General features: G+C 42.7%; 1 protein-coding gene across 3 annotated transcripts in view; it reads left to right on the top strand.

Moving 5' to 3' along the window:
* Nucleotides 1–23,788, top strand: part of smg1 (SMG1 nonsense mediated mRNA decay associated PI3K related kinase) — a 181,659-nt gene that overhangs the window by 61,432 nt on the left and 96,439 nt on the right. For all 3 annotated transcript variants that reach the window (XM_078240916.1, XM_078240917.1, XM_078240919.1), the window contains 12 exons: nucleotides 813–1,082; nucleotides 5,046–5,176; nucleotides 5,998–6,159; nucleotides 6,302–6,420; nucleotides 6,497–6,584; nucleotides 6,714–6,815; nucleotides 8,707–8,847; nucleotides 11,294–11,493; nucleotides 12,596–12,792; nucleotides 12,947–13,111; nucleotides 15,057–15,211; nucleotides 22,258–22,406. In XM_078240916.1, coding sequence (XP_078097042.1) covers nucleotides 813–1,082; nucleotides 5,046–5,176; nucleotides 5,998–6,159; nucleotides 6,302–6,420; nucleotides 6,497–6,584; nucleotides 6,714–6,815; nucleotides 8,707–8,847; nucleotides 11,294–11,493; nucleotides 12,596–12,792; nucleotides 12,947–13,111; nucleotides 15,057–15,211; nucleotides 22,258–22,406 — 1,879 coding nt within the window. The remainder of the gene's footprint in view (nucleotides 1–812; nucleotides 1,083–5,045; nucleotides 5,177–5,997; nucleotides 6,160–6,301; nucleotides 6,421–6,496; nucleotides 6,585–6,713; nucleotides 6,816–8,706; nucleotides 8,848–11,293; nucleotides 11,494–12,595; nucleotides 12,793–12,946; nucleotides 13,112–15,056; nucleotides 15,212–22,257; nucleotides 22,407–23,788) is intronic.

The following is a 23,788-nucleotide window of genomic DNA, read 5'->3' as shown; positions in this document are numbered from 1 at the left end:
TTGAAATGCTAATACATTCTGTTTATTTTTGACTCGTATGAATTATTTAAATATCCTTTGAAAGTGCAAATGATTGAGCTGTTCCTTCGATGCTTAGGTAACTGACTACTTTGAAGTTAATGTTAAAATCATGAAAGTATGAGCCATTATATTGTTAAACACCGCAACCACTGCAGTACAAAACACTAATTTAAATTTGTTTTAAGATATGTTTCCGAGTGAGACAAACCTCTATAATATAGGGGTAGACAAGCTACATCTGTGTTGGTATCATTGATTCCTTAGGAGCTGCAATTGAAAGGGAAGCAGAATCCTTTTTGTTCTGAATACGGCTTAGATCTTCCTCCGGGTGGCTTGTGAGGCTGTAACGCAATTTCTAATCTACTGAGAAAAAGCAGTCAAATTTATGTTGACTGTCAAAGTAAGAGTCAGTGTTCCCATTTGTCTCGCTGTGCTGCTGTAAATTTGGCAGATTCCCTATTGTGTAACTGGGGAGTTTCAGTCAAGTTGTGGTTGCGCGGTGAGAAACTCTGGACAAATTCATCCTCTGACTCAGCCAGCTTTGTACTGCTGCAGCATCGATTGGACCCTGGCAGAATAAATTTCTGTTCCAAGCACTACCAATCAGAACGCGCTTTATTGATTGTTACACTTGGATATATTTTATTCAAAATTTTTGGTGAGATGTTCAGTTTGATTATTTTCTACCCGGATAGTACTTGCAACTATAGGTCTAATGTTGGAAAATAAATTGGATTATCATTGTATGGCAGTTGTATTTTATATAATTCTGTCTGTCCTTTCCTACCCAGGTTGTTTCAGCAGCTCAATTTGTATATCAAGCTGTGCTAAGCCTGAAGAATATTCCTGTATTAGAGACTGCCTACAAACTTATCTTGGGGGAAATGACCTGTGCACTTAACAATCTCCTTCAAGGCCTGACTCTTCCTCTGGTCTGTTCAGAGATACAGCATGAAGCTTTCAGGGACAGAACATTCAAAGAGGAAAATGCAGAGTTTGTAATACTATTCGACTTAAGTGCCCTTACTACAATTGGAAATGCAAAAAATTCCTTGATTGGTGTAAGTATTGTGCTAATGTGAAAGAGTTAAAGTAATTATGTACTTGCATGGCTCCTTGTAATTCCTGTTCACAAGTTGGGTCAATAGCTGCAATATTTATTTAAATAAAACGATAATGCAGAGGCTGGCAGCCGCATGGCTGTCGTCAGCTTCTGGGATTGGACTGATACAGAAATCTGTGCTTGCCCTGGTACCTGATTTCTTACCAGGGCCACCTGATCTCCTTGACAGATTGTCCTATTAAAGGGGACAAACACCCTTCCCCCCCCCTCTTTTATACATTAATAATTACTAAGTCCCCAATAATTAGAACATTAAACATGTGTACTCAGTCCATCGTAAATTGAAACGTTCAGGTGGGTTTCTGATTTCTAGTGGAGCAGTGTAATACCTGTCAGGGTGCTTTCTGGTGAAACCACTATACCAGGCATCTCCTCAGGTGCTGGTAACTCAGCTTTATCCAGGGGATGGTAGGTTCACTCAGTACTTCACTGCTTGGATAGTCAAGACCACTTCCTGCTGGCAGTATTGGTTGCTGAGATGACTCTCATCCTCGTAAATGGTCTACGTGCTTCCGGATGATTCTTCCTCATATGTCTACTTCATAAGACAAAGATCCTCTTTTTTGATACCATAACTCCTGGGACCCAACTCAAACTGCTTCTAAAATCTCTGACGTACACGGCTTCCTCCACTGAAAATGGCCTTGCTGATTTGCCTGAATCATGATTTATTTTTTTCTGACTGCACTGGCTGTCTTCTACTTTCCCCGGCAAATTTGGAAACACCAAGCTTAGCCTAGTTCTAAGTCGCTGGCCCATCAACAGCTCTGCTGGTGGCACTCCTGTAGTAGATTACAGAATGATTCTACAGCCCAGAAGAAATAATTAGATTGTGGTCTTTAGGGTTGCTCCTGACTGCTTAAGTAAAGTCCACCTTGAAAGTTTCAACTCGTTCAGCCAGTCTGTTGGAAGCTGGGTGGTAAGGCACAGTCCTGATGTGCTTGATACCATTTAAGGAGGTGAAATTTTGAAATTCAGCACTCGTGAAGGCTATTTCATAATCTGACACTGACTTCAGATGGCAGAGTCATCAGGAGTATAGAAACACAGAGGGACCTAGGTGTGCAAGTCCACAAATCCTTGAAGGTGGCAACACAGGTGGAGAAGGTGGTGAAGAAGGCATATGGTATGCTTGCCTTTATAGGACGGGGTATAGAGTATAAAAGCTGGAGTCTGATGATGCAGCTGTATAGAACGCTGGTTAGGCCACATTTGGAGTACTGCGTCCAGTTCTGGTCGCCGCACTACCAGAAGGACGTGGAGGCATTGGAGAGAGTGCAGAGAAGGTTTACCAGGATGTTGCCTGGTATGGAGGGGCTTAGCTATGAGGAGAGATTGGGTAGACTGGGGTTGTTCTCCTTGGAAAGACGGAGAATGAGGGGAGATCTAATAGAGGTATACAAGATTATGAAGGGTATAGATAGGGTGAACAGTGGGAAGCTTTTTCCCAGGTCGGAGGTGACGATCACGAGGGGTCACAGGCTCAAGCTGAGAGGGGCGAAGTATAACTCAGACATCAGAGGGACGTTTTTTACACAGAGGGTGGTGGGGGCCTGGAATGCGCTGCCAAGTAGGGTGGTGGAGGCAGGCACGCTGACATCGTTTAAGACTTACCTGGATAGTCACATGAGCAGCCTGGGAATGGAGGGATACAAACGATTGGTCTAGTTGGACCAAGGAGCGGCACAGGCTTGGAGGGCCGAAGGGCCTGTTTCCTGTGCTGTACTGTTCTTTGTTCTTTGTTCAGGAACCCTATGGTTCAAAAACCCAGACACAGTTTCTCAATTGGAGCGTGCAATGTCATAGATTTCATTTCAAACATTTACATTTACTTTGGGCATCAACAAAAAGCAAAAACATCGTGCCCCAGGATGATCCCACACAATCAACATGAACTCAACCCATTGTCGGTTCGGCCATTCCCAAAGGCATATTGGGGCTGTCGCAAGCAACCTTTATTGCAATTGGCACTGTTCAGTGCTTCACTAGACCTAGCATTGATGCCAGGCCACCATACCTAACTCCTGGCTAGCATCTTAGATATATCCGGATGGACATTGTACAATTCAGCTAGGAGCAATTCCTTCCTGCTTTAGGGATGACCACCCTGGCTCCCGAAAGTATGTTGCCATCTTTGCAACTTAATTCACCTTTTGTATAAAATATATTTTTGTCTCTTCAGAAACTGGCTCATCTGCCCAACCTATTATCCTGTGCCTCAACAGCAAGCAGATCCCTGATGGTCCAATACTTGATTTGCTGCACCAAAACTGGAAACCTGTCCAAGAAATTCAATGCCATAACAATTTCCTGCGGTACTGGGAAATTGTAGAATCCCTACAGTGCAGAATGAGGCCATTCAACCTTTGAGTCTGCTCCGACTTTGCAACAGAGCAGCCCACCCATGCCCTATCTCTGTAAGGCCATATATTTTATCACGCTAATCCCCTTAAACTACACACCTTGGGACACTAAGAGACAATTTAGCAGGGCCAATCCACCTAACATGTATATCTTTGAAAGATGCTGCACCCTCTGGTAAAGGCAGGTGACTAAGCACATCGGCATTCTCAATGCGTTCCAGGCCAATGCTTGAACATACATTCGTAGGTGACAGATTGGTGCCCAAGGCTGAATTCTAGCCTTGTCTTTTTAAAAAAAAAACCAGAAGTGGTCTGTGGTCCATAACAATGGTAAAGTGCCTCCCATACACGTACTGGTGGAGCTTCATTGCCCCATATACACTTGACAAGCCACCCTTTTCAATCTGAGAGTAGCCTCTTTCAGCTTCAGAAGGTTCTCGAGACATATCCTAAAAAGAAAAGGGAAGCCACTGAGAGGAGGGCTGCTTAGCTCCCCAAGCCTGTGAGGAAAATGGAGGGTCACTGGGGAGGGCCATAATCTTTATTGATGAGTAAATTGAATGTTAAATCTCCTATGCAGAGAAGTCCCAGTATTATGTTCAGGAAAATAAAATTCCCCTGGAACTCAAGGTCTCAATCTTTCTCAGTAGCATTGCAAGTAAAGTCTTTAACTTTGCAGTTTGGTTGGCCAGAGAGGCCCAGTATCAAACCCTTGAGCGATTGGCGATAGCTTTTGGGGAACATTATTTGCCAAAGCGATTGGTTATCATGAATTGGCTCAGGTTTCATCAATGAAACCAATTAGAGGATAATTTACAATAGCTACAATTAGTAGTTGCCTTAAAGCGGCTTGTCGGATATTGAGTTTGGTGAATCATTGGAAGACACTGCACGATCGTTTGGTCTGGGTTAAGAAATGAGGCGATGCAGCAGCATTTACTCTGATTGCACCTTGAGCTTCACAGCAGCTCTGGAAGTTGCAGTCTTGATGGAGCTCGCAGCGAGAGACGCTTCACAGTTGGGAACCGGCACGAGAGCCCATAGGATGGGTGTCACCCAGAGGAAGCCTACCCATCCGCAGCATGCAACCGATGTAGCAGAACAGGCCATTCACTGTCTGACTGTTGGAGCAAGGACAGCCAGTGCAAGAATCATGGCAAGGTTGGCCACATCGCAAGAGCTTGTTGGAAGGGTTCTTGATTGGTTAGCTGGCTCAGCTGACCCTTTTGGCAAATCGCCCCTTAGTGTAGCTGAATCTTTTCTCAAACTTCCTTCACATCGACTCGGAAACCTCTTTCTGTGAAAGGATAAGCTTGAGATCTGCCTCATGCCCTATATGCACTGCCATTCCAGGGGGTTTATATAATGAGAGCATTGTGGCAGTGTACATTTGGAACATGCAATACTGGATAGATTATGAAGTTCCAAAAGCATGTTTTCCTAATTTTAAATTTTTACAGTTTATTGGGGGGACAGTTATACATTTGAGTTGCATGTGAATTGTTTTTGATCATGTTTTTTATGCCTTTTCTTCACAGATGTGGGCACTCTCCCCCACTGTGTTTGCCCTCCTCAGTGATAATCTTACAATTGTACATGCCAATCTTGCAGTTCATTATCCTGCCATCCAGTATGGGGTTCTGTACACTTTATATTCCCATTGTACGAGGTATGTTGAACTTTGGGTGTCTGTCCTTGCCAAATGGATGTAAAATCTTTGGATTGGTCTGTAAAGTCGCTGACCCTCTCATTCACTGAAATTAAGTGACATTTAACTGCTGGAACTATTTTCCATTTGAAAATTACTTTGCAATGGCACAATAACCAAAGGCAGGGTTTGAATTTTTTTTTCATTTAATCATGAAAAAAGATTAATGTTGACTCGATTTATCTAGTCATCAATGCTTACCTAATTAACGTAAGTGATTGTGGTGTTTGAGAATTAGTTTCAGCAAATGCTCTTGGGAGGTAGGGTACAGCTTGACCTTCATTGACTCTGAAACTGGTGTGTTGTCACTCCATGTAAACAACATTTTTAATTAGTGAAAAAGGTTGGGAAAGCTTTAGATCAGTGAATTATAAGAACTAAGAGTTGGTGACATATTGTGGGCATGCAGCAGAGAGAATTTTAGACCAGAGGGTAGAAGAAGCAGCTTGTTCATTTGGACTAGTATCTTGAATGCTCCAGAAGATTGTCAACTTCACGTGGGTGCCTTGATATGCATCTGTTTTATATTTTAATAACTAAATTCATATGACGATGCGATCATTTTTCTATATTAAAGATGCTAAATCTTTGTATTTAACAGTCTGAATTGAGTTGAACTATCCATTTTTCGTTGAAATTTTAGCAATCTTGTCCAGTGCAGTTTACTAAAAGAGTTCATTCATTATTTGACTGTGTGTGGAAAGAATTTGTCACTTTTATGATACATATGCATACCGGTTCCAAATAGTGTGGAAATTGTTCAATTGGTTTTATGTTTGCAGGCATGACCATTTCATATCCAGCAGCCTTAGTTCATCATCGCCTTCTCTGTTTGATGGTGCTGTTATCAGTACCGTCACAATGGCAACAAAAAAACACTTCTCCATCATACTGAACCTTTTAGGAACATTGCTCAGTAAGGATATTTTGAACCACGATGCAAGGTAAACCAGCTTTGCTGATTGTGTTTTCCCAGTTGAACAAATAATTTTGACCTGAATTTTTTCATTGTAAATTCTACGTTGTTATTTAAGAATTGTGTGCCTGGCTAAATTCTTTGAAAACCAATTTTGAATATCTCATCAGGAAATTATTACTAACCTGGTCATTAGAAGTAACCATTTTAATGAAGAAATCAGAAACTTATGCTCCCTTGTTTGCTATCCCATCGTTTCACAAGTTCTGCAAAGGGCTGCTATCAAATGGTAAGATTTCTGACATTGAGTGACTTATTCTTCATTCAAAGTGATGTTGGAACTCACCCTGCTTTCCTTTGAACAGCTGTTTATGAAGATGCTTCTATCTGCTTGCAAGCATGCAGCAGCCTACAAATTGTTTCTGCTTCTTTGCCAAATGACCTCCTGCAAAGGTATATGTTTTGAAATTTCAAAACAATCTTGCAATTATTTACACTTTGAATATTTTCAGCACTAATTACTTAAGACCTGTACCTAAAACGTGTGACTTTATTAAAGTTAGTATTGGTTTTGTTACGTAGGTGTGTTGATGTGTGCCGTGTGCAGCTGGTCCACTGTGGAGTTCGTGTTAGGCAGGCTTTTGGGAAACTTCTGAAGACTATTCCTTTGGACGTTGCTCTAAGGTGTGCATGACTTTAAAAGATCTTTTGAGCATTTCTTTTAATGAATGATTTGAACAGAATTTCTATTTGTTGATCCGAAGGTGATTAAGCTGGTTGATTCGCAAGGTGTTAAAGTAAATAAATGTGTTTGTGTATGAATTGGATAATCCAGAAATGTTATTTTCCGATTGTATCAGCAAATTGGCATTCTTTGCTACGCATGCCACCTAGCTGTCCGTGCCTCCCAAGCATTACAGCTGCAAGCTTGAACTGCGGCTTTAACAAAATTTTAAAGTTAAGTCCAACCAACAAGTAGAAGAAAAAGGCAAAAAGCTTCCCTTAACTTTCTAGTTGTTTTTTTAAAAAAAAGTGTTAACTGGGATGTGCATTGTTGCCAGCAACTCATCCTCACTGGGTGATATTTATAAACTAATAAAAACCATGGAATGAATAGGATATACAGCACAGAAACAGGCCATTCAGCCCAAACAGTCCATGCCAGTGTCTATGTTCCACTCAAGCCTCTTCCTGTCTTTTCTCATCTAACCCTCCATTGCTTTTCCTTCAAATGCTTGTCTAGCTTCCCCTTAAATGCATCGATAGCATTCGCTTCAACTGCACCTTGTGGTGGTGAGTTCTACATTCTCACCACACTTTGCGTGAAGAAGCTTGTTCTGAATTCGGTATTGCATTTCTTGATGTCTATCTTACCTTTATATTGGTGGTCTCTGGTCTCTAGTTAAGCTTTTTCTCCACAAGGGGAAACATTGTATCTGCATCTAATCTGTCGAAACCTTCCATAACCAGGTCTATTAGGTCACTCAGCCTCTTTTCACACCTCCCCAACCCACCAGCCTGCCTATCCTTTCCTGATGTTTATACCCGTGCACTTCCAATATCATCCTCGTAAATATTCTCCACATCCTCTCCGGTGCCCTTCATCTCTCGTTATAATACGGCCATTAGTTTAACATGCAGCACTCTTGTGTATAGTCTAATGAAGATTCAGTACAGCTTTAGCATAGCTTCATACTTTTCAATTCTATCCCTTTGGAAGCACAGCCTAGTCCTTGTTTTTTTGTGGTCTTGCTGATCTGTGGCGTGACTTTTACTGATTGATATATTTGTATTCAGAGATCTCTTTGCTCTATTCCACTGAGACCTCTACAATCCTGGTAATGTGATCTCACTACTCTTCCTACCAAAACCACCTACTACATATTTATTTGTGTTGAGCTTCATTTGCCAATTATTTGTCCATTCTGCAAGTTTATTAATGTCTTGTAATTTGTTGCAGTGCTTCTCGGTATTGACTATCTCCTCTTTCCCACCAATTTGGTGTCATGCAAATTTAGCAACTGTTTTTGATTCAGAGGACTAGGTTATTAGTGTAAATGGTGAACAGCGATAGTCCCAGTACTGACCCTCATGGAGCACCACTTCCCACCTTCTGCCAACCTCCCTTTCTTTCCATTCTTTGCTTTCTGTCTGAAAACCAGCTAACAATCAATTCTGTTACTTATCCCCGATTCCCAAACCTTTATACGTGTTGAGTTCTAAGATGCTGATGCCATGCTGGCTAGATCTGAATTCAGTTTTTCAATCTCTGAAGATCTGCTTAAGACTGTTGATGTATTTTCAAACTGATTAAAGACATTTTAATTTGCATCATCTCCAATCATAAAATTGAAGGTGATTTGAGACAACTTAAACTGACATTGAGAATGAGATTGTTCACTTTTCAAAGACATTAGTGAAGGTTCTCGATGTATAATATGGAAAAGAGAATCTTGAAGCTATTAAATGCAGGAACAGTTAATTTTGACACAGATGGACTTTACACTTAATGAAAATTATTTTAAGTAAACGACAGGATGCTGGTTGTAACATTTAATGTAATTTTTCTTGACAGCAACAACAATCACACAGAGGTGCAAGGGATCTCATTGGCCATAAGTTGTCATATGAGTAAAGCTCCAAGTAACACATTTCATCCTCAGGACTTCTCTGATCTTATCAGTTTCATTCTGTATGGAAGTTGTCACAGAATTGGGTACGGTTTTAATTTTGTTTTTAATGTCCTCCTATTATATCAATTATATATGTGCTTTTCATAACATTTGTGTGTAAGTAATTGACACATTAGAATGAAATTGGACGAACCATCCAGCATCGGCCTAGGCACTCGAAATGAATACGGCAAACCCAGCCCTGTTGACTCGGCAAATCCTCCTTACAAACATCTGAGGACTAGTGCTAAAATTGGGAGAACTGTCTCACAGACTAGTCAAGCAACAGTCTCAGATGGTCATTCTCACAGAATCATACCTTACAGATAATGTCCCCGATATCACCATTGCCATTCCCGGATATGTCCTATCCCATCGGCAGGGTCGACCCAGCAGAGGCGATGGCACACTGGTATACAGTCAGGAATGAGTTGCCCTGGGTGACCAGAACATCAACTCTGGATCCCATGAAGTCTTATGGCACCAAGTCAAATATAGGCAAAGAAACCTCCTGCTGATTACCACGTGCTGTCCCCTCTCAGCTGATGAATCAGCACTCCTTCAAGTTGAACACCACTTGGGGGAAGCACTGAGGGTGGCAAGAGCACAGAATGTACTCTGGGTGTGGGGACTTCAGTGTCCATCACCAAGAGTGGCTTGGTAGCACCACCACAGACTGAACTGCCCGAATCCTCAAGGACATTGCTGCTAGGCTGGGACAGCGGCAAGTGGTGAAAGAACCAACAAGAGGAAAAACCATACCTGACCACATCCTTACCAATCTGCTGACCACAGATGCATCAGTCCATGACAGTATTGGAAAGAGTGACCATCCCATAGTCCTTGTGGAAGTAAAGTCCTGTCTTCACGTTGAGGATATCCTCCAAGTGGTTTGGCACTACCAACCGTGCTAAATGGGATAGGCTTCCAACAGATCGAGAAACTCATACTGGACATCCATGAGGCACTGTGGGCCATCAACAGCAGCAGAATTGTACTCTATAACAATCTATAACCTCATGGCCCGGCATATCCCCCACTCTACCATTACCACCAAGCCAGGGGATTGAACCTAGTTCAATGCAGAGTGCAGGAGGGCATGCCAGGAGCAACCCAGGCATACCTAAAAATGAGGTATCAACTGGTGAAGCTACAAACCGACTACTCGATGCCAAACAGTATCACGAAGTAGAGCTAAGCGATCTCACGACCAACGGATCAGATCTATGTTCTGCAATCCTGCCACATCCAGTTATGAATGGTGGTGGATAATTAAACAACTCACTGACGAGGAGTCTCCACAAATATCCCCATCTTCAATGATGGAGGAGCCCAGCACATAGAACATAGAACATTACAGCGCAGAACAGGCCCTTCGGCCCACGATGTTGCACTGACCAGTTAAAAAAAAAAACTGTGACCCTCCAACCTAAACCAATTTCTTTTCGTCCATGAACCTATCTACGGATCTCTTAAACGCCCCCAAACTAGGCGCATTTACAACTGATGCTGGCAGGGCATTCCAATCCCTCACCACCCTCTGGGTAAAGAACCTACCCCTGACATCGGTTCTATAACTACCCCCCCTCAATTTAAAGCCATGCCCCCTCGTGCTGGATTTCTCCATCAGAGGAAAAAGGCTATCACTATCCACCCTATCTAAACCTCTAATCATCTTATATGTTTCAATAAGATCCCCTCTTAGCCGCCGCCTTTCCAGCGAAAACAATCCCAAATCCCTCAGCCTCTCCTCATAGGATCTCCCCTCCATACCAGGCAACATCCTGGTAAACCTCCTCTGCACCCTCTCCAAAGCCTCCACATCCTTCCTGTAATGTGGGGACCAGAACTGCACACAGTACTCCAAGTGCGGCCGCACCAGAGTTGTGTACAGTTGCAACATAACGCTACGACTCCTAAATTCAATCCCCCTACCAATAAACGCCAAGACACCATATGCCTTCTTAACAACCTTATCTACTTGATTCCCAACTTTCAGGGATCTATGCACACATACACCTAGATCCCTCTGCTCCTCCACACTATTCAAAGTCCTCCCGTTAGCCCTATACTCAACACATCTGTTATTCCTACCAAAGTGAATTACCTCACACTTCTCCGCATTAAACTCCATCCGCCACCTCTCGGCCCAACTTTGCAACCTGTCTAAGTCTTCCTGCAAACTACGACACCCTTCCTCACATCAGTGAAAAAGGTACGGCTGAAGCATTCGCAATAATCTTCAGCCGGAAGTGCCGAGCGGATGATCCATTTCCGCCTCGTAATAAATCAAATTAAAAGAAGGCAGCTCACCACCACCACCTCAGGGGTAACTAGGGACATGCAATAAATGCTGGCCTAGCCAGCAATGCCCACATCCCATAAATGAATTTTTTTAAAAAATGGTTACATTAAAATGCTCATGACTGTCTCAAAAATGTATTGGGTTAATAACTAAACAAACTGGTGTAATCCTTTATGTCCTTGCAGCAAAGATCATTGGCTGGAGAGACTATTTCACAGCTGCCAGAGATTAGACAAATGTGACCAATCAGCTATTCCTCGAAACCTGTTGAAAACAGAGGCTGTGTTGTGGCAATGGGCTGTGTGGGAAGCAGCACAATTTACAGTGCTTTCAAAGCTACGGACACCACTGGGCAGGGCTCAAGATACATTCCAGACAATTGAAGGTAACTGGATGAATGTTTTGTGGTATGGTGGTATTTTGCAGTGTGTTGCAATGCAAATCTTTTATGGGAAATTGATTGTCTTGATGGTACCGATTCCCCCCCCTCACTCTCTCACTCTCACACTCTCTCTCTCTCTCCTCCCCCCAACCCCCCCCCCCCCCCCCCCCCCCTTGTTCAGCTCCCAATTGCATGTTCTCTTCAAACTCTTCTCCATGAAACCCACCTCCTCCTTCCTTGAAACCTCTTTCCCACTGAAGTGCTGACCACCTAACATCCCTTCTAGTTTGCATGCCGATGATATTGTAAATGGTTCCTTTCACTTGGGTACTGCCAGCCTCCTTTTCATGCTGACATTTAACTTTTCTCCTCAAAAAAAACAACCTTTTCCACAACATGCTGTGAATTTTTCCAATCGGGTAACTAGAGTTCTGAGATCTGCCTGTAATGCATTTTCCCCGATTGTCTTTCTAAGTCTGTCCACCGACTCTGATATTTAACCAATGTCAGTGCCCTCCCCTCTGTTGTTCATCTGATTGGGACTATTATCTTTTGTTAAATCCAGCTCCTGAAACAGGCACATAATTCATATACTGATCTACAGTGATTCCAATGTGAACAGACTTGCACTCCTCCCTGTTCAACAATTTCAGCATCCCCTTATCCTGCTACCGATGGGGACAATACCATTTTGGGACAGATGTTGACTGTTATTGAAACAACCACTCTTACTGTCGAACCCCTCTCACTGCCACAGTATTCCTGAACTCCACTCTCCCCTATTGGGTAACGCTTCGCCATACGAGAATGACATTTCTCACGGTTGGTCTGCCCTGGGTGTCACCTTTGGACCAAGTATTCAGTACTGAGAAAATGGTTGCCAAGGAGCCTGGATATTTCATCTTGCCACCCTTGAGAATAATTACTCCATTCCCGTCTTTAGTTCTGTTTGTGGGGTGGCAGCCTCTCAGAATGCATGTTCCAGCAAACCCTTCCATCGCCACTGCATTGAAAAGTTGAGTTCTCTCTTAGCTACTTTTTTTAGGAAATGCCTACTGGTTGGACATTACTAACATTCATTGGATTTTAACTTTTAAAATTATAGGTATTATTAGGAGTCTGGCTGCTCATACTTTGAATCCTGATCATGACATAAGTCAATGGACCACTGCTGACAATGACGATGGTCATACGAGCAACCAGCTGAGACTTATTCTTCTACTTCAGTTTTTGGAAAACCTTGAAAAGTTGATGTACAATGCATATGAAGGATGTGCGAATGCACTTATGGCACCACCAAAGGTTAGCATCAAATTGTTTGGTCTAAGTTCACATGTCTTTGTATGGACTGAGTCACTCACATGGAAAACACAGTCAATATTGTGTACGTTTTTGTACTGTAATATTGATAGGCATTGTTGAGATTTAAGCTATTTATGATCATCTTACGTTGCAGGTTATTAGGACTTTTTTCTACACAAATCGCCAGACATGTCACGACTGGTTAACAAGGATTCGAGTCGCTATAATGCGGGTTGGCTTGTTGGCTGGGCAGCCAGCGGTGACAGTCAGACACGGGTTTGATTTACTTGCAGAGATGAAGAACAGCAGTGCAACTCAGGTATGCCAAAACTATCAGGAAGCTACCCATTAGCTATGATGTTCTGCCGTTAAGATGTGCATTTTATGATGCAGTTTCAGGGCACCTCAAAAAGTCACTTCAACTGTGCCAATTTTTTTCCCTTTTGACAATCATGGTGGATTCAATGTAGCAGCCAAAGCGGGAAGTCACAAAACTATTCCTATGAGGAGTTTATTATTCTTCAAGGTTGGAATTGGAATACTGGCTCTCAATGATTGGTTTAGGGGACAGACCAAGAAAATGTCTAAGCATCACAAACTAGGCAGACCCTGGAATATACATCTACTAATTACGCACCTTAAAACTTACCATGACACATCAAAAGTGGTCATCTCATTTCAAGATATGCACTGGACAAAAACTGACTACTGGGGGAAAATAACCGCAGAATTAATAATACTCATAGACTGCAATAGCTCACTAAATAGAAAGCAATCAAGAACCACTTGCCTCCACCAGGCAGGTGGCAACAACTGCCAATTAATATTATGCAAGTGTCATAAAATGTCTTTTGACGCTGATACCTCAAATTGAAAACGTGTCCTGTTACTAAAACATGCCGTTTTCAAACTGCTTCTGGCTTTTCTTCCCTTGTTCAGGTTTGTATGTAGAGCTATCAATGACAAAGTTATAGTCACCTTGTTTCCATGGGACCACAATATACAGAGAGTACCATAGCCACTTAGCACAACTGTAACTGCCAACTGAGTAGCTGACTGAAGAGAGGAAGTCAAATAAATAACACTCTCCCTGTCCCTCCATCCCTTGTCCACCAACTGTTTTGTACCGATTAATGGGCTAACAGTCTGCAAGGAAACCATAAAAACCTGTGGAGAAAAATAACAAGTTTACATTTGTCATAATCCTTCATCAGATCTCTGAAGAGGAGGTATGTCTCAATTGTTAATTTCTCGCCAAGATGCTGAGATTTTCCAGCATTTTCTGTTTCTGTTTCAGATTCCAGCATCCGTGGTATTTTGCTTTTATGCTGTCAGATTTGTTTTGTAGTTATTTTGTGTTTCTCAGACTTCCTGGTTTCTGCAAATCTGTTGTGCTAGTTGTGGTTAGGGAGGTTTTTTTGGCTTGCCTGAGTGGGGTGGTGCAGGCATGGAGAAACATATTTGTCTCCTGTTTTGATAAGCTGTGACCTGCAAGCAGAAATGAATCAGTCCTGTGCAGAGAAACGGAAATGACTATCACAGCAGGGTGTTGATCCTTCGAGTCTGTGGAGGCAGATCCTCCCAGAGGTAGCACCACGCTGAGAATTACTCCTGCCTCACAGTGCTAGGGATCCGGGTTTGATTCACTTGGGTCACTGTGTGTGTGGAGTTTGCATGTTCTCCCTATGTCTGCGTGGGTTTCCTCCGGGTGCTCCGGTTTCCTCCCATAGTCCAAAAGACGTGCTGGTTAGGTGCATTGGCCATGCTAAATTCCCCCTCAGTGTACCCGAACAGGTGCCGGAGTGTGGCGACTCGGGGATTTTCACAGTAACTTCATTGCAGTGTTAATGCAAGTCTACTAGTGACTAATAAATAAACTTAAAATCTTGGCTACTTGAAAGTTGTTATTCTGAGAACTCCATGATTCAATTGATTGGAATATATTCTCATTTGTGTGAGACGTTTTGGGCGGGGTTTTCCGGCCACGCTCGCCCCCAAGGCCAGAAATTCCCCCGGGGTCAACAGACCGTTGCATGGTCCATCGTCGTGTCTCTCTCCCCCCCCATGGCATGTGGGATGGGAGAATTCTGCCCTTTGTTTTCTTTCAGTTGAAATGATTCTGCTAAAAATGTTAAACTACCTGAATTTTTGTCGTGTATTTAGCTGTTTGCTGAGCGTATCATGTTTTCTCAGCTTATTAATTTCTGCTCCTGATGATCCCTTGTCCAATTGAAAGAAATAACCATTTTGAATGTCTTTATTAGGGAAATGAAATTGAGGTGACGGTTATGATGATTGTTGAAGCACTGTGTGAATTGAATTGTCCTGAAGCTATACAAGGAATGGCTGTGTGGTCTTCTGCAGTCCTCGCAAAGAGTCTTTTGTGGATAAATTCTGTGGCACAGCAAGCCGAAGGAAGGTACAAGTTCTGTTTTTAAAGTATGTTTTAAATTTGCAAAATTTAATCTCGATCGTCCTTCATTAACTTGATCATAATCTGCAGGCCAGATGCTGCAAACTGCAACTTGTCAACTGTTCATCAAAAATTACAGGTATAGATAAAATTGAAGGTACAGTTTGCTTTCAAACTGAATCACGTGCATCAATCTATATATGCAAGAGCAAATGATTTGACAAATTTCAAAAATGTGATAAATAGAGTAACAGGAGTAGAACTTTAATTATCCTAATGTAGACGGCGAGGAACAGTTTGCTAAGTGTAAAGGAAGAGAGGAATTTCTGATATGTATAGGAACATAGAACAGTACATCACAGTACAGGCCCTTCGGCCCACGATGTTGTGCCGAACCTTTTCCGAAACCAAGATCAAGCTATCCCACTCCCTATCATTCTGGTGTGCTCCATGTGCCTACCCAATAACCGCTTGAAAGTTCCTAAAGTGTCCGACTCCACTATCACAGCAGGCAGTCCATTCCACACCCCAACCACTCTCGGAGTAAAGAACCTACCTCGTACATCCCTCCTATATCTTCCACCACGAACCTTATAGTTATGCCCCCTAGTAACAGCTACATCCACCCAAGGAAATAGTCTCTGAACGTCCACTCTATCTATCCCCCTCATCTTATAAACCTCTATTAAGTGGCCTCTCAACCTCCTCTGCTCTAAAGAGAAAAGTCCTAGCTCCCTCAACCTTTCCTCATAAGGCCTACCCTCCAAACCAGGCAGCATCCTGGTAAATCTCCTTTGCACTCTTTCCAGTGCTTCCACATCCTCCTTATAGTGAGGTGACCAGAACTGCACACACTATTCCAAATGTGGTCTCACCAAGGTCCTGTACAGTTGCAGCATAACCCCACGGCTCTTAAACTCAAACCCCCTGTTAATAAACGCTAACACACTATAGGCCTTCTTCACGGCTCTATCCACTTGAGTGGCAACCTTCAGAGATCTATGGATATGAACCTCAAGATCTCTCTGTTCCTCCACATTCCTCAGAACCCTACCTTTGACCCTGTAATCCGCATTCAAATTTGTCCTACCAAAATGAATCACCTCGCACTTATCACGGTTAAACTCCATCTGCCATTTTTCGGCCCAGCTCTGCATCCTATCAATGTCTCTTTGCAGCCTACAACAGCCCTCCACCTCATCCACTACTCCACCAATCTTGGTGTCATCTGCAAATTTACTGATCCACCCTTCAGCCCCCTCCTCCAAGTCATTAATAAAAATCACAAATAGCAGAGGACCCAGCACTGATCCTTGTGGTATACCGCTGGTAACTGGTCTCCAGTTTGAAAATTTTCCATCCACCACCACCCTCTGTCTCCTACGAGATAGCCAGTTACTTATCCAATCGGCCAAGTTTCCCTCTATCCCACACCTCCTTACTTACTTCATGAGCCGACCATGGGGGACCTTATCAAACGCCTTACTAAAATCCATGTATATGACATCAACTGCTCTACCTTCATCGACACACTTAGATACCACCTCAAAAAATTCAATCAAATTTGTGAGGCAAGACTTACCCTTCACAAATCCGTGTTGATTATTCCGGATTAAGCTGCATCTTTCTAAATGGTCGTAAATCCTATCCCTCAGGACCTTTTCCATTAACTTAGCGACCACCGAAGTAAGACTAACCGGCCTATAATTACCATAGAATCATAGAATCCGTACAGTGCAGAAGGAGGCCATTCGGCCCATCGAGTCTGCACCGACCACAATCCCACACAGGCCCTACCCCCACATATTTACCCGCTAATCCCTCTAACCTACGCATCTCTGGACTCTAAGGGGCAATTTTTAACCTGGCCAATCAACCTAACCCGCACATCTTTGGACTGTGGGAGGAAACCGGAGCACCCGGAGGAAACCCACGCAGACACGAGGAGAATGTGCAAACTCCACACAGACAGTGACCCGAGCCGGGAATCGAACCCGGGACCCTGGAGCTGTGAAGCAGCAGTGCTAACCACTGTGCTACCGTGGGTCATTCCTATTTCCTTTCTTGAACAGAGGAACTCTCCAGTCCTCTGGCACTACCCCTGTGGACAGTGAGAACCCAAAGATCAAAGGCTCTGCAATCTCATCCCTTGCCTCCCAAAGAATCCTAGGATATATCTCATCTGACCCAGGGGACTTATCGACCTTCAGGTTTTTCAAAATTGCTAATACATCTTCCCTCAGAACACCTGCCTCCTCCAGCCTATCAGCCTGTATCACACACACATCCTCAAAAACATGGCCCCTCTCCTTGGTGAACACTGAAGAAAAGTATTCATTCATCGCCTCTCCCATCTCTTCTGACTCCATGCACAAGTTCCCACTACTGTCCTTGACTGGCCCTAACCTCACCCTGGTCATTCTTTTATTTCTCACATAAGAGTAAAAAGCCTTGGGGTTTTCCTTGATCCGACCCGCCAAGGACTTCTCATGCCCCCAACCTAGCTCTCCTAAGCCCTTTTTTCAGCTCATTCAGCTCAGGAAAACCTTCTCAATGAATGTGTCAGTCCATCCAGGAACTTGAGAAGGAAGCAAGGGTGGTTCTGGGAAATTGTATAGTTAAGTTCATAAGATACAGGAACAGAATCGGCCATTCGACCCATTGTGCCTGCTCCGCCATTCGATCATGACTGATATGCTCCTCATCCCCATTTTCCTGTCTTCTCCCCATAACCCTTCTTTAATTATCAATTAAAAATGTCTAACTCCTCCTCAAATTTACTCTCTGTCCCAGCATCCACCGCACTTTGGGGTAGCGAATTCCACAGATTCACAACCCTTTGGGAGAAGTAGTTTCTCCTCAACTCTTGTTTTAAATTTGCTGCCCCTTATCCTAAGACTAGGGTAACAAAGTTTGCGGATGACACAAAGATGAGTGGGAAAGCGAATGCGGAGGATGCGGAAAGTCTGCAGAGAGATTTGGATAGGCTAAGTGAGTGGGCGAGGATCTGGCAGATGGAGTATAACATTGACAAGTGTGAGGTTATCCACTTTGGAAGAAAATAATAGTAAAATGGACTATTATTTAAATGGTGAAAAATTACAACATGCTACTGTGCAGAGGGACCTGGGGGTCCTTGTGCATGAATCGCAAAAACTCAGTTTGCAGGTGCAGCAGGTGATCAAGAAGGCAAATGGAATGTTGGCCTTTATCGCGAAGGGGATGGAGTATAAAAGCAGGGAGGTCTTGCTGCAATTGTACAAGGTACTGGTGAGGCCGCAACTGGAGTACTGTGTGCAATTTTGGTCCCCTTATTTGTGGAAGGATATATTGGCCTTGGAGGGAGTACAGAGAAGGTTCACCAGGTTGATACCGGAGATGAAGGGGGTTAGCTTATGAGGAGAGATTGAGTAGATTGGGCCTGTACTCGTTGGAGTTTAGAAGGCTGAGGGCAGATCTTGTAGAGACATATAAAATAATGAAGGGGCTCGACAGGGTAGAGGCAGAGAGATTCTTTTCGTTAAGAAAGGAAACAAGAACTAGAGGACACAGCCTCAAAATAAGGGGGAGTCAGTTTAGGACAGAGTTGAGGAGGAACTTCTTCTCTCAGAGGGTAGTGAATCTCTGGAATTCTCTGCCCATTGAAGCAGTGGAGGCTACCTCGTTAAATATGTTTAAGTCACAGGTAGATAGATTTCTGACCAATAAGGGAATTAAGGGTTATGGGGAGTGGGCAGGTAAGTGGAACTAAACCACTATCAGATCAGCCATGATCTTATTGAATGGCGGAGCAGGCTTGAGGGGCTAGATGGCCTACTCCTCCTATTTCTTATGTTCTTATGACTATGACCTCTCGTCGTAGAATGTCCCACAAGAGGAAGCATCCGCTCCACATCTGCTTTATCCATATCTTTTATCATTTTGTATACCTCAATTTGATTTCCCCTCATTCTTCTAAATTCCAGAGAGTATAAACCTAAACTGTTCAATCTCTCTTCATATGACAAACCCCTCATCTCTGGAATCAATCTAGTGAATCTCCTGAACTCCGATGCCACAACATCTTTCCTCAAATAAGGAGACCAAAGCTCTGCAGTGCAGCCTCACCAATGCCGTGTATAGTTGCAGCAATACTTTCTTACCTTTATATTCTATTCCTTTAGCTATAAATGCCAACATTCCATTCACTTTATTATCTGCTGTACCTGTATGCTAGTTTTCTGTGACTCATGAACCAAGGCACCCAGATCCCTCTGTGCCAGAGCATCCCGAAGTCTCTCCCCATTTAGATAACAAGTCGCCTTCCCATTTTTCCGACCAAAATGCACGACCTCACATTAATATATTGCAGTATATTCTCACTAACAACAACCATCATGTAATTCATTTCGTAGTGTTAATGGAGAGGAACCAGAAAATATCTACTGTAAAAGTGATCAACTAGGAAAAAGATAATTTCATTGATTTTAGGAGGTATCTGACACATGCGAAAGGCCATTGCAGCAGTAATGGGAGCAAGGGAAGAAGCAATAAAGCAGGAATGGGAGATGGGGACGATAGAATTGGCGTACAAATTAGGCATAGCGCTTTGAAGGGAAAAGGCAGAGGATGCAAAGGTAATGTTCCTTGGATCTCAGAAAAAGAGATGCCTGACAAATGTCAAGAGCATCTTTAGTTAATTACCCGGAAAGACTGAAGGGAAATGAAATAGATAATACATGAATCACAGATTAGTGATGAGAAAATATGAGCAGGCAAAATTAAATTGAACCCTGAAACATTCCCTAAATATATGAAGTGTTAGCAGATAGCTCGAAAAAAAGGAACACACAAATTAGGAGCAGGAGAAGGCCGCTCAGCCCCTCAAGCTTGGTCCACCAATGAATGAGATCATGGCTGATCTAATTGTAATCTCAACCCCACATCCCTACCTAACCCCTGATAATTTCTCAGCCCCTTGTTAATCAAGAATGTACCTAGCTCTGCCTTAAAAATATTCAAAGACGACTCTTCCGCTGCCTTTTGAGGAAGAGAATTCCAGAGACACTCGACCCTCAAAAAGATTCTGCTCATCTATCTTAAATGAGTGACCTCTTGTTTTTAAACAGTGACCCCTAGTTCTACATTCTCAGAGAAAACATCCTTTCCACACCCACCCTGTCGATATCTTTTAGATGGTAAATGTTGCCTCTTACTCTTCTAAACTGTAGTAACTACATACCTAGCCTGTCTAGCCTTTCCTCATAAGCCAACCTGGTCATTGCTGGTATTAGTCCAGTAAACTTTCTTTGAACTGTTTCTAACACATTTACATCTTAAAATGAGACCAATACTGTACACAATACTCCAGATGTAGTGTCACCAATACCCTGTACAGCTGTACCTGTAAAGACTTGATTACCTGTAAAGACTCGCATTCCAGCCATTATCTTGCAATTGTGTCTTTGCCTATATGTGCCATGTTTGTGAACCCACCTTTCTACTCACCTGATGAAGGAGCAGTGCTCCGAAAGCTTGTGATTCCAAATAAACCTGTTGGACTTTAACTTGGTGTTGAGACTTATTACTGTATAACTGGAACACAGCCTCCCTACTTTTGTAATCATTCCCCTCACAATAAATGATACCATTCCATTAACTTTCCTAATTACTTGCTGTACCTGTATACCAGTCTTTTGTCATTTATGCGCTCGGACATCCCAGATCCATCTGCACCTCAGCTTTGCAATTTCTCAGCATTTAGATTTAAAAAAAATATTCTTCCTGCCAAAGTTGATAATATCACATTTTCCCATATTATATTCCATTTGCCAGGTTTTTGCCCACTCACTTGCCCCAAGCATGGATATCAATAGGTTTAGAGGACATAGCTAAAGTAATGATGTGAGAGTTACACAAAAAATGGAAGTTATAGGCAGGAAAGTGATGTAAATGACAAACTAAAAAGATTATCATTACTGAATGATAGTAAGTCACTTGGTTTTGATGGAATACACCCGGGGTTACTGAAATAAACTGAACATGGAAGAGACAATTAATTGTTTTCAAGCAAGGTTGTAGCATTTGGAGCTACATTTTGTACCAGTCGAATCATGGCACAACATATTGGCTCACTGAGTCTAATCTCTAACTTTGTGTCGACCATTCTCCCAGTTTCACCTCTCAAATGAGATTGTGGTGGACACAGAACTTTATTATTTTATTTTTTCCTATTGTACTCGCCAATGGTCATGGTCTTTGAATTTTTTAGAGTGGTTTTAAGACTTTGTGGCCGTGGCCAGATTTTTGATGTTTTACTTAATATTTCTCATGCATTTGAAACGTTTTGCACAATTTTTAGACTTTTAACAGTTGCAATGCTATGTTTGGCAATCGGAATATTGGAAAGGGATTTTCCTCAATGTTCCAAGACATCGAGAACTTGTATCTTTAGGGTTTTATTTTGACTTGCGCATAACCCTTTGATTAGGACGCTGAGGTAAAACTAAACTGTTGGTTTCATTGCCTCCTTTGACAGAACTAAAGAGGGGCGGCACGGTAGCACAGTGGTTAGCACTGCTGCTTCACAGCTCCAGGGACCTAGGTTCGATTCCCGGCTTGGGTCACTGTCTGTGTGGAGTTTGCACATTCTCCTCGTGTCTGCGTGGGTTTCCTCTGGGTGCTCCGGTTTCCTCCCACAGTCCAAAGATGTGCGGGTTAGGTTGATTGGCCATGCTAAAAAAAAAATTGCCCCTTAGAGTCCTGAGATGCATAGGTTAGAGGGATTAGCGGGTAAATATGTAGGGATATGGGGGTAGGGCCTGTGTGGGATTGTGGTCGGTGCAGACTCAATGGGCCGAATGGCCGCCTCCTGCACTGTAGGGTTTCTATGATTTCTATGGTTACTTTGATATGGTAAAGGCAGGTTATAATACAATCTGGCTTTAACCTTTTTTTCCATTTTCTTCTATTTGCTGTCATGCTATTGGTGAAATTGTGTTTTTTTGCATTATGCTATACTTGGACTTATTTAAAAATGCAGTTTTCTTCATGGCTCTGCATTCTACCGTCAGATTTGAAAAGGCAGGAAATGAATACCAGGAACAGCTGTGTGCCATGACTGGCATAGACTGCTATATCAAAGGCCTTGACAAATCCCTCCTCAAAGTGTCTAATGCCGGTAGTGGTAGTAACCTTGCCAGCCCTAAACATACAGGGAATGGTGAGTATACTCTGGTATTCACAATGTATGAACAATAAGACGTGTATGGTCCTTTCTTTTATAAAAAAAAAGAATAATTTAATGGATGAATTAGTGCAACCTTAATCAACCTTAAGCATAAGCTTTGGGCAGATTGCCCAGCCTCTTAGTTGGGAATTATTGTGTAACATGAAATAAACAATAGCAGAGGTGAGCTGTAATATTTGGCCATGGAATCCCACATTACAACAGTGACGACATTTCAAAAATACTTCATTTTTTATAAAGCGCTTTGGGATGTCCTGAAGTCATGAAAATGGCTGACAGCAATATCTTGATATTTCTTCCATAAACTTGGCGAATTGAGGGCACAGTTTCTTCAGTGGTGGAATCTATGTTTTGCTATGTGAACAGAAAGTGATTCAGCTTTCTTTATGAGAAAGAAAACCTATTAGCAAGACCAGATAACTTCAATTTGTCGCTCACTGCACTCATTTCTAAACAGACCTTTTAATCCAATCTGCATAAGAACTAGGAGCAGGAGTAGGCCATCTGGCCCCTCGAACCTGCTCCACCATTCAATAAGATCATGGCTGATCTTTACATAAACTCAGCTCCACTTACCCGCCCGCTCACCATAACCCTTAATTCCTTTACTGTTCAAAAATTTATCTATCCTTGCCATAAAAACATTCAATGAAGTAGCCGCAATCGCTTCACTGGGCAGGGAATTCCACAGATTCACAGAAGAAGTTCCTCCTCAACTCAGTCCTAAATCTGCTTCCTCCCATATTTTGAGGCAATGCCCTCTAGTTCTAGTTCATTCGCCAGTGGAAACAACCTCCCTGCTTCTATCTTATCTATTCCCTTCATAATCTTGTAGGTTTCTAAAAGATCTCCCCTCATTCATCTGAATTCCAATAAGTATAGTCCCAGTCTACTCAGTCTCTCCTCATAAGCCAACCCCCTCAACTCCGGAATCAACCTAGTGAATCTCCTCTGCACCCCCTCCAGTGCCAGTATATCCTTTCTCAAGTAAGGAGATCAAAACTGTACACAGTACTCCAGGTGTGGCCTCACCAGCATCTTATACAGCTGCAACATAACCTCGCTGTTTTTAAACTCCATCCCTCTAGCAATGAAGGACAAAATCCCATTTGCCGCCTTAATTACCTGCTGCACCTGCAAACCAACTCCTTGTGATTCTTGCACAAGGACAACCAGGTCCCTCTGCACAGCAGCATGCTGCAATTTTTTACCATTTAAATAATAGTCTATTTTGCTGTTATTCCTACCAAAATGGATGACTTCAGATTTACCAACATTGTACTCCATCTGCCAGACCCTCGCCCACTTACTTAGATTATCTATATCCCTTTGCAGACTTTGTGTCCTCTGCACAC

Source organism: Mustelus asterias, chromosome 23 (assembly GCF_964213995.1).
Source record: "Mustelus asterias chromosome 23, sMusAst1.hap1.1, whole genome shotgun sequence".
Taxonomy (NCBI): domain Eukaryota; kingdom Metazoa; phylum Chordata; class Chondrichthyes; order Carcharhiniformes; family Triakidae; genus Mustelus; species Mustelus asterias.
The sequence above is the reverse complement of the archived record's forward strand: the minus strand, read 5'-3'. Positions and strand labels throughout refer to the sequence as shown.